Source organism: Rattus norvegicus, chromosome 3, assembly GCF_021556685.1.
Source record: "Rattus norvegicus strain SHRSP/BbbUtx chromosome 3, alternate assembly SHRSP_T2T, whole genome shotgun sequence".
Lineage (NCBI taxonomy): Eukaryota > Metazoa > Chordata > Mammalia > Rodentia > Muridae > Rattus > Rattus norvegicus.
Genome location: NC_141536.1, coordinates 142612854 through 142624520, shown reverse-complemented (window position 1 = coordinate 142624520; position 11667 = coordinate 142612854). Strand labels below are relative to the sequence as shown.

The 11667-nt window shown below is 47.4% G+C and overlaps 1 protein-coding gene across 1 annotated transcript; it reads right to left on the bottom strand.

Annotated features, from left to right (window-relative positions):
• Nucleotides 1-1893: 1893 nt before the first annotated feature.
• Bpifa5 (BPI fold containing family A, member 5) lies at nt 1894-8673 on the bottom strand. Its single transcript, NM_001107792.2, has 9 exons — nt 8624-8673; nt 7646-7871; nt 7050-7206; nt 5728-5835; nt 5287-5436; nt 3351-3429; nt 3014-3077; nt 2609-2683; nt 1894-2066 (listed from the first exon to the last, which is right to left on the bottom strand). Exons 2-8 carry the CDS (start codon nt 7857-7859, stop codon nt 2643-2645), a joined length of 813 nt encoding a protein of 270 aa, NP_001101262.1. The 5' UTR covers nt 7860-7871; nt 8624-8673; the 3' UTR covers nt 1894-2066; nt 2609-2642.
• Between the last annotated feature and the right edge of the window lie 2994 nt (nt 8674-11667).

The window sequence follows — 11667 nt, the reverse complement described above, 5'->3', positions numbered from 1 at the left end:
TGACATTGCTGTCCTGTGGCATTGCTGTCCTGTGACAATGCTGTCCTCTGACATTGCTGTCCTGTGGCAATGCTGTCCTGTGGCAATGCTGTCCTCTGACATTGCTGTCCTGTGGCATTGCTGTCCTGTGGCATTGCTGTCCTGTGGCATTGCTGTCCTGTGGCAATGCTGTCCTGTGGCAATGCTATTCTGTGACAATGCTTTCCTGTGGCATTTTCCTGTGGCAATGCTGTCCTGTGGCATTGCTGTCCTATGGCAATGCTGTCCTGTGGCAAGCCCTTTGGAGCCTAGAATATCACACCAAGTCCCAGAAGTCTACACTGGGCTTTACACTGTTAGACTTTGGTTTTCAGTTGGTCTGACTCTGACTGGTTCTTTCCTCTTGGAGTAAGAAAGGATCTAACTTATTTTGGGTTTTACAGGAGCCCACAATTGAGAGATTCTGGAGATTTAGAAAGACTGGGTACTTTAGACAGATTGAACTTTCAGAGTGTTGGGAGTTTTAAAGACTGAGACTTTTAAAAGTTGGAATGTTATATATTGTGATACTAATATTAACAAGCCATCTTAAGGAAAAGTGGGAAAGGAAATATTTTAGTGGAATAGTGATGCATCTGTGTGTCAAGGTGACAAGGGTCAGTTGTAACTAGTTAGTTTTATGTCAACTTGACACAAGTTAGACTCATTTGGGAAGAAGAACTCTCAATTGAGAAACTGCCTCTCTAGTTCATTTTTTCTTTTTTTTTTAGTGTAGAATAGAGTTTATTCAGGGGATGAGAGGGTAGGGAGAGAGAGAGAGAGAGAGAGAGAGAGAGAGAGAGAGAGAGAGAGAGAGAGAGAGAGAGAAGAGGCTGGCCATGAGCACATGGAGAGAGAGGGGGGAGTGGAATGGGGAGAAAGAGGGAAATGGCTGAGGACAGAGCAGGAGGAAGAAGGAAAGAGCAAGAGCTCTGGTTCATTTTCTTGACTAATGATTAACGTGGGAGGGCCAAGCCCTTGGAGGGGGGCATAAAGCCAGCTCAGGAAGGTAGTTATGCCAGCCCAGGCAGGTAGTCCTGGAGTGTATAAGAAAGCAGGTTGAGAAGCAATTCAGTAAGCAGTGTTCCTCCATGACTTCTGCTTCTGATCCTGCTTCCAGGTTCTTCCCTTGGTTCCTTCCCTGGCTTCCTTCAGTGATGGATTTATAAGCTATGAAAGAAACCCTTTCCTTCCTGAGTTGCTTTTGGTCATGGTATTTTTTTTTAGTAAATATTATCTATCTATCTATCTATCTATCTATCTATCTATCTATCTATCTATCTATCTATCTATATATGTATGAGTGTTTTACTTGCTTGTACATATGTGTACCATGTATGTGCTTGATGCCCTCAGAATAGAAGAGGGCATTGAGTCTTCTGGAACTGGAGTTATAGATGACTGTGAGTTATCATATGGGTTCTAGGCATCCAACTTACATCCTTTACAAGAGCAACACATGTTCTTAATTGTTGAGACATCTCTCCTGGCCCTGGTGTTTTATCACAGTAATATAAGCCTCAAGTAAGATACCTGGGACCACTAGCCTGAGGTGTAGACTGGAGCCATCTATGTCCACACACACCCTGTCTAGCTCTTAGCTATCCCTCCCATCTGCCGCCTCACTTTTTATGTGGTGATACTGTGTGTGAACATCTATGCCTGAGTGCTTATCCACTCCCAGCTTCCTCATGCACACTTTGTGAGTGTGCAAGGCAGTCATCCAAAATCCCCATTCACTCAGACCCAAGCCCTCAGCTGTTCGAGAACTCTCTTTCCTGTGATATGAGAGGTCCAGCTCTTGTAGGGCCCTGACCACCTAGTCAGGACTCTCTGGAGCTTCTCAAGTGAAGGGAGGAACATAAGGCCCCAGTGTAGAAGAACCATTTTATTTAGAGATGAACATGGGTTATCCATCAAGCCTGAGAAAGGAGGAGAGAGGTTTCCTTGAGAAGATGGTCATGCCATATTTTTCAGGACATGGGGCTCCCATCTGTGAGCCATACAAGTTGGGCAGGAGGGAGTGAGCAGAGCAGCAAGAAATGGTTCTGTGGGGAGAAGAGTTCAATCAGGAGGAGGCTGAAGTCAGTGACTCTCACTAGTACTGTCCTGTCAGGTATTGGATCTCTGAGAGACAAGAGCAGGCTGAGACCCCAGGCTGTCTATGGCTTCTTGTGCATGTGTTCAAGTGTGTGTTTGTTTAACCACAGGGACTTGGCTAGTGAGTCTGTATATGTGTGCCCTGTGGATGAGGGTTTGACTGCCATGTCTATGTGCTGGACTGTGTACCCATAACAACATATATTTCTCTTTGAAGCTGTATGTGGCTCCAGTCCATCTCCACATCTGTCAGTTATTCTAGGGAATGGTGCATCTCTGTGTGTCTGTGTCTATGTTTGTCTTTTTCCTTGGGTATTGTTATAACTTGGATCTAACATCTTTTCTCCAGACCCATGTGTTAAAGGCCTACGGCTCAGAGTGGTGCTACTGGGAAAGCTTCTGTGTGCACTGCTGTCTTAAGATCCTTGCTTCCCTGTCCTAGAGAATGATAGCTTATCCACCAATCCTGGAGCACGGGAACAGCATTTACCATCGCAGCAGAGACAGGTCCTTTCTTGGAAGGCTTAGGCCTTAATGACAAATTGTACTCCACGCAGCAGCACATCTAGAAAAGGAATGGCTAATGTTATGATCTGGAGGTGAAGGAGTCCAAGGAGAACCTGAGTGCTTCCTGGGGCTCTGGAGCACCAGCCATGTTCACCACACCTAGCCATGTTGGGAAGCATTAGTCCCCCTCCAGCCAACTCAGCTGCTTTCAGGTCAAGCTAAGGAGGAAACAGACACTACCTCAAACCCATCTGGATCATTCATGGAAGCAAAGGCTTGGGGAGGGGTGTGACTAATAAAACCTGGTTGTTCCTTGGTACATTGGAACAAAACTTGTGGGAAACTGATGCTGCCTTACAGGGAGAGGGGACTTGGAAACAGTACTTACCAGCAACATCATGTGCTAGGCTGACATCCAAGAGGCTGAGAACCCCATTGACCAGAGGACACACCTGACCCAGGGTAGAGAAGGTAGTTAGGCATAGGACTTCCTGCAAGGAGACCCTAGGAGAAGCAGCATGCTCATGGTGGAATATATTCAGGAGTACTTTCTTCAGCCCATAAGAAGCCAACCAATGTGTTTAGAGGAGTAGAAAGAATGAAGACAGACATCTGGATCACAGGACAGATGGACTGATGGGTGGACAGTTTTCATACAGAGTAACTCAGCCTAAGAACTCTAAGACCCATGTAATGGGGAACTGTCGGTCGCTTTAGTGTCTTACCACACCCTGCACCAGGCCAGGGATGACTCTAGTCAAGATGTCTGTGAGACTGTCTATAAGGTTTTGCAGGGGACCAAGTCTGAAAGAGAAAAGGCATGGGTGTGACTCAGAGGCTTGGGATTGGGCTGGAGAAGTTCAGTGGCCACTATGCACACTCATAACTGAGACCAGGCCTTCCCCACGCATGTCCATGGTAGATGAACAACAAGGCTCCTAGATAAAGAGGGTTACACTCAACCCAGATGTGCATGCACAGATGAGTGCAGAACAAACACGCCTCAGGGACAACACTGGAATCCACGAATGTGTGAAAAGTACTGAGTAAGTAGGTGTCATGGAGACTTGATGAAACAATACCCACAAAGCCCATATGTGTGTTCAGTAAATTTGGGCCATGATATAGACAGGCTCCATGCACTCTCTATGCCTGGGCCTTCCCATGTTACAGGTAACTAGAACAAGCAATTGAAATGGGCTCTACATCTAATACCTCTTAGCAGGATTCTATTAATAATCTCTTATAGTTTGGTGTTATAATTAAACAAAGTGGGACCAAATTGGAGGAACACTGGTCAGGTTCATGTCAGAGGCTCTCTGGCTCTCCTCATCAGGTTATAAAAGATGGTCTTTTTTTTTTTTTTTTGGTTCTTTTTTTCGGAGCTGGGGACCGAACCCAGGGCCTTGTGCTTCCTAGGTCAGCGCTCTACCACTGAGCTAAATCCCCAGCCCCATAAAAGATGGTCTTAAACCATATTCTATATGGCCTATCCAACAATAAATTGGTTATTTTGGTTTAATAACGGGAAAGTAAGCATTTGTTTATCCATTTACTTATCTATTCATACACCTGCCTATACATCTGTCTCCTATCCACCAAACATTTTACCACCGATCCATCCATCCACCCACTCACCCACTCATCTACTCACTAACCTATCAATCCATCCATCCATGCATTCATCCATGCATTCATCCATGCATTCATCCATGCATCCATGCATCCATGCATGCATCCATCCATCCATCTATCCATCCATCCATCCATCCACCCACCCATCCATCCATCCATCCATCCATCCATCCATCCATCTATCCATCCATTCATCCATGCATTCATCCATGCATCCATGCATCCATGCATGCATCCATCCATCCATCTATCCATCCATCCATCCATCCATCCATCCACCCACCCATCCATCCATCCATCCATCCATCCATCCATCTATCCATCCATCCATCCATCTATCCATCCATCCATGCATCCGTCCACCCACCCACCCATCCATCCATCCATCCATCCATCCATCCACCCATCCATCCATCCATCCATCCATCCATCCATCCACCCACCCATCCACCCGTCCATCCATCCATCCATCCATCCATCCATCCATCCATCCATCCACCCACCCACCCACCCATCCATCCATCCACCCGTCCATCCATCCATCCATCCATCCATCCATCCATCCACCCACCCATCCATCCATCCATCCATCCATCCATCCATCCATCCATCTATCCATCCATCCATCCATCTATCCATCCATCCATGCATTCGTCCACCCACCCACCCATCCATCCATCCATCCATCCACCCATCCATCCATCCATCTATCCATCCATCCATCCATCCACCCACCCACCCATCCATCCATCCATCCATCCATCCACCCACCCATCCATCCATCCATCCATCCATCCATCCATCCATCCATCCATCCATCCACCAACCCACCCATCCATCCATCCATCCATCCATCCATCCATCCATCCATCCATCCATCCATCCATCTGTCCATCCACCCATGCGTCCATCCACACTTACTCCCCAGCACGTCTTTCTTCCTGTTCTCTTATTCATCCGTCCTTCCTTTGTTCCATCTTTTATTTAACTATCTCCGGGCAGGAGGAGCCCTCCCTTTGTCCTTACCTATTAAGCAAGGAGATACGCAAGCTGCCAGGAGGGTAAATACAGTCACCAATGACCAGACGGCTCCTCCCATACATGTCTCTCACAGCATAGACTTCTGCAGTGACATCCAGCTTCACAGACAGCTCCAACAGACTTCCAACCACCAGTCTGACAGAGAAGGCAGAGACAGCCCTATTGGTATCTGGCCTCTCACATTTCAAGGTGGAGGGTTTCCTCTTGGCAGGAAACCCTTACTCCATTTTGCCACAGTGATATTGATCTCTGTTTGCATTAGGAAAAACCAAGGCTCAGAGAGGTCAAGTGTGTTTCCCATATGACCTGAGTTTGTTCAACACAACATCAAATAAGTAAGGTTCAAGGGTCAGGCCATTGTGCTTTCCATAGCCAACTCCCTTCGTGAGTCATCCCCCATTCCTACCCACCTTGGGACCTACTCACGTGTTCACTTTGAGATCAAAGCCCAGCGGGATGGTAACATAGAGGCGGTGGAAATCATAGCTCTGCACAAGACCGATTTCCAGTAACTGGGGATTAGTGACTCTTATGCTGGTTGGGGAAAAACATGAACATGTTAATCTCAGACCTAAGAACCATCTTTAACTAAATTTACTCATCACAGAGGGAGAGCTGTCCACCTGGGAGGAGGAGGAGGATGTGAGGACTGTCTTGGAGTCAGAACCACCCTGGTTTCTGAGCCACATCCCTCTCATTTCTAACTTCCTTCTGGATCAGATCCCAGCATACCTGGACCTCTGTTTACCTCAAGTTTAGGAATATTTGAGGAAAGGGACTGGGTATACTAGTTGAGAGCTCTTCAAAGAAAAAGGTTGACTTTTGAGTTGGTAGGAAGATTAGTAACTGGTTATGTGGGAGGGTGGATGGGAGCAGGAGTGGTTAGATGAGAGGAAGGACGTATACATGGACAGATGTATTGTCAGTACACATAGAGAAGATACATGGGCAACTAGAATAAATTCTGCATAAGAGGCATGGTGGAAATTACTCAACCTGTCATGACGTTTAAGAAGCAAGAAGTTGGAAAGGATGCAAAAGGGTGGGAGGAAGCCTTCTGTGACCCATCCATGGCGTCCTATTTACCTTCCCTGGTCTTCTCCAGAGTCTTTCTCTCCATCTCACAGATGGGGAAATCAAACCCAGGAGACCAGATGCCTGACCTCAGGTCATCCAGCACTGAAGTCTGTCTGACATCTCCAGGTCAGGAAGCAAAGGCCTGGGAGGCTGGGAATCTTGGCAATGGCTTCAGTCCTGTCTTACTAAGGACCCAAGCTTGGGTATGGTCACAGCAACAAGCTCCCCATGTGGCTTTGTCATGGGAAGCCATATCAGGTCTCAGACATAGGGGACACCGGTGAGGAGAGTAGCCTAGTGACCATTCACATTCCCCTGGTAAGATGGACACAGTGACTGTAACGGGTGGCAAAGCTTGGAGCTTCTCTGAGTTAGATTCCTGACTGCATCATCCTAGCTACGTGAGCACACGCACATCTCTGTGCCTCAGTTTTTCCATCTGAGAACTGGGGATTATGGAGCTGACATGGAAGACTTGTCACAGGCGTAATAGCTGCTGCTGGGGCCCAGGATGTGCCTTAGGACTGGGGGCAACTACAGGTGCAAAGGGCTGCTGCTGCTGCCAGAGGGAAGAGAGGCCTGGCTCCATGCTCAGCCCATCCTCCTCCCTCTGTAGGGCTGGCCGGGACTTCTGTTGTTAGTGGGAACCAAATCCCTGTGTGGCAGCTCACTCAAGGATGTTGTTCAGGAGAGGAATTGATGAAATCACTTTTCCAAGCACCCCAACCAGGCCACCAGCATTGCTTCCTGTAGGTTTCACATGGCTCAAGAGTGGTATGTGTTCCAGAAAGCTCAGAATGCCCCCAGACAGCAGGCCTTGTCTGAAAGCTGCAAAACAGAGAATCTCAGGTGTCACATCTGCTAACTCTAGAGCAGTGTTCCCAACCTGTGGGCAAAGACTCCTTTAGGGTGGAGCCCTTTCACAAGGGTCACCTAAGACCATCAGAAAAGAGAGCTATTCACATTATAATTCATAACAGTAGCAGAGTTACAGTTGTGAAGTAATAACAAAGATAATTTTAAGGTCTGGGGTCACTATGACAGGAGTGTTAAAGAGTTGCAGCATTAGGAAGGTTGACAACTGTTGCTCTAGAGTGCCAGGCCCCTTTCTCACTGATGACCCCCTTCCTGTGATTGAGAAGTTGGGTAGACTAGAGCATCTACATGGAAATACACATGCATGCACACACACACATGCACACACACACACACACACACACACACACACACACACACACACCCCTGAAAGAGACTATCAAAGACTCACCTTCTCTGAAGTTTTTATCAAGATGGTATGTAGGATACGTGGACAGGACTGGAGTCCCTCCATAGTAGGGCAGGGTCTGGTCCACGTGCAAGGACCGGCAGTGACCCATAGACGTGGGCAGATCTTGGCCCAGGGGGAAGTGCATGCCTGCCAGCTGGGCTGTGCTCTGGGCCAGCAGCCCACAGAGGACGATGAGACTCCCAACTAGAAACATCTCTCTTGGTGTCTGCAGACAGAATGACAAGTTCTCTGTGGTATGGATATCAGAGGATTCTCTGCACTGCATGCCCTGTCCCCAGGGGATGGGGTTGCCACTGTTCTGCCCCGACCCCAGGGGCTGATGACTAGCAATAGTATCTAACACTGCTGTAGTAGTCTGTCCCAGTCACCAACTTCATTGTCATCACATCTTCAGATGTGGTTGCCTAGCAACTCTAGGCAGTTTCCCCAAGGTCACTTGTTGCAGCTGTGAGAGGCTCTGAAGCCATCCCTGCCTGACCCAGAAGCTTCTGTTTAATTAAGTGACCATCATGTTTACTCTGGGGCTTTGGGATGTGACTGTGGTGGCCTGACCCATTGCCCTCATCCCTGTTCTTCAGTGTGGATGAAGAAGCTCCTGCATGGCAGAGACTGAAGACCCGAACTGCTCAGCCATCATCTCTGCCAAGGGATGGTTGTTTGGTCTGTTTTTAGGCCATGATGGCTTGTGGATACCATCAAGGTGCCAGAAACTTCACATGATAGGCAGCCTCTCACCTTGTGATAGTAACCTTGTTAAAATGTCTTCCCCAAGCGAGCTCACTGCTTTATCAACAATGCTGCCTTGTCTAGAACATGGCCAGTCCTTCCTCTTGATAAAAGTGTTAGTGTTTGTTTTTGCTGTTGAGTCCCCAGTGAATGACAGCACCATCTGGCAGCAGTAAGGCCCTGGCCTCCTGCTACCCAGAGTGGTGGAGCAGAGGATGGGTCAGGACTTACCTGAGTCTCCAGATCTCAGCGGCTGTCCTCAGTGCCTCTTCTACCTGTTTCTGCTGAGGAGGCGATAGCCTCTTTTATACAACAGCAATCAGAGATTAGATGATGGGTTTCTCGATAATCCCGGATTCTGCAATCAGCTCGTGTCTCTCAGGCTTCTGCAAAGTGAGTAATTACCAATCACTGTAAGAGATGAGTCAAGTCAGCTGTTTGTCCACAAGCTAAACAAGAAAACTTGAGATGGCAGGTTATTAAAGACTTCATGGTCCCATGCAGAGGCTTAAGGTTGGAGATCCGTGCTCATGAGTGTCAGGAAGATCAAGTTTGGAGCAGCCGGGGTGGCCGCACCAGGAACTTCATTCTTAGCTCCCAGACCTCATCCTTCCCTGTTCTTGTCCTTTCTGTCCACTTGGTGATACTTTGCTCATACTACATGTGGCCTTCCCGGCTCTGAGCTATCCTTCGATTCTACACATATGTGTGTGTGTGTGTGTGTGTGTGTGTGTGTGTGTGTGTGTGTGACATGCGTGTGTATGTGTGCAGGTCTTCACACTATTCCTGGTAAAATTCTTGTTTACAGAGGAGAAAACTGAGGTCTGGTTAGGACAAGTGACCCAGAAAGGACAGGGAAGAGCCCAAAGTCATAATAGCATGCAAACCATGGCAGCACCGTGCCAGGTCCTCAGAATCCTGTGGGTGGAGGTAAGCTTTTACAGTGAGAACTGGGGCTCAAGCATGAGGTGGCAGCAGGACAGAGGGACTTTCTTTTCTTTCTTTTTTTTTTTAGATTTATTCATTTATTATATATAAGTACACTGTAGCTGTCTTCAGATACACCAGAAGAGGGCATCGGATCTCTTTACAGATGGTTGTGAGCCACCATGTGGTTGCTGGGAATTGAACTCAGGACCTCTGGAAGAGCAGTCGGGTGCTCTTAACCGCTGAGCCATCTCTCCAGCCCCAGAGGGACTTTCTTGATCTTTCTCCTACTCAGTGTGCTGAGAGATGGAGATGGCCTCTTCACATTTGCTTGCCCTTTGATTTCCCACACCATGCCTACCATATCTAATAACTATTTATTTGGGGAGATAGCTTACTGGCTAAGAGTGTTAATAGTTCTTGCAGAGGACTCAGGTTTAGATCCTGGCACCTACCCATAAACTCTAGTTCCAGCAGATCTGATATCCAATGCTTTCTTCTGACATTTGCACACACATGAGGCACATAATCACATGAGCATGTATGTTTATATATTATTTTACTCATGCATGTATTCCCACATATCTGTGTGCATGCGTTATGGTAAGTGTATGTACACATGTGTTTGGATACCCATAGAGGCCAGAAGAGGCTCTTGGGGCTGAGGTTACGGAGGTTTGCGAGCTGCTCCGTGGGGGTGTTCGGTTTTGTATATATCATCTCATTGTTGCTCTTGTTCCTTTAGCAAATCTGGTTAATACACCAGTGCTCAACCTCTCTCTGTCATTTTTAGTCTCCGTGTCTCTGTCTGTGTCTCTGTCTCTGCTGTGTGTCTGTCTGTCTGTCTGTCTCTCTCACCCTCTCTCTTCTCTCTCTCCTTTCTCCTGGCCTAGTTCACAGAATCCATCTGCTTTAGGTCTTGTTTTGTGTTCTCCTCCAATATCTGTGTGAGTTTGCCACTGGGCAGCAAGTGGCCTCTTTGGTCCTTGTACTTAGGTGAGAAGTGAGTGGACTCTGCATTCTCTTTCCTCATTGTCTTCTATACTTTTTACAGCAAAATGAATTTTCTTCTTCATTATTGGGGATGGAGGGTCAAGGATCTCTGAACTGGGGCAGAGGAGATGGCTTAGCCGCAAAGAACACTTGCTGCTCTGGTGGGAGACCCAGGTTCAGTTCCCAGCACCCATCATGTTGGGCAGCTTGCAGCTGCCTATAACTCAGGCTCCAGACAATCAGATATTGTGTCCTGGTCTGTGTGGGCACCTGCACCTATGTATACAGATTTATACCTCCCACACACGTAATTAAGAAAACATTAAGAAAATGTCTGGTCTCTCTTGAATGTGCTGTTCATGTTTCTTCTGCCCTCGACTTCCTTTTTTGGCTTTGCAGTCTGGTTCTTGCTTCTATAACTGCCTCTCCCCCAGTTTCAGGTCCCACAGCAGCCTGGGGCTGGCTTCCAGGACAACACTGCAGGGGGTCCTAAGAGTCACCCTCTCAAGATTTCTTCTTGGTGCTTTTACTGTCAATGGAGGTATCAGATGGCTCTCAAGAATGTCTTCAGCCAATGGTCTGTGGCAACCCTTTCCGTTGAACATTTCCATAGTAATGTCTTTCATCCCATCAGAGCCACAGGGATTCACCTGGAACTCCCTACAGATTTTTCTATGTACTTCTTTCTGGTTAGAAGCAGTAATTGGAGGCACCAGCATATACAACCAATAAGTCAAACAACCCAGGGACCAGATATCCTGTTTTTCATGATAATTACAGAAGGCTCATTTATTCGGAAGACATGTGATAAGGTGTGCTAGCAGATGTTTAAAATTCATACCTTGGTTGAATAGTCTAGCTAACCCAGAGTCCCTGGGCTTGATGATGTCTTGTCATCCAGGAAGACACTGACTGATTCTAGATTCTGGTGCAGCACAGTGGGAGCAGCCTCCTCTGTGACCTTCTTTTGGGGCCAGTGTGAACTGAGTCATCATCCCAAGAATAAACTCCTCACGTAGGTATTCGTCTGTCGTGGGTCCCTTTGTAATTAGACCAGTCAGGTGCCGATACCATCACAATGCTCCACCATGTTGTACAGGGCCGTGGTTGTTTGAATGTAAGGGTTCCCCATGGTTGTTTGAATGTAAGGGTTCCCCATAGGCTCATGTATCTGACCGCTTGACCTTGCTTAAGGAGGTTATGGAACGTTTAAGAGAGGGATCCTTGCTGGAGGAAGTACATCCCTGCAAGTGGGCTTTGAGATTCCCTACCTTCATCTTAACTTGAAGCTCATTCTCTCCCACTCCTGCATATTGTGAGAAGTGTGATCAGCTGCTTTCCCGCTCCAGCTGTCT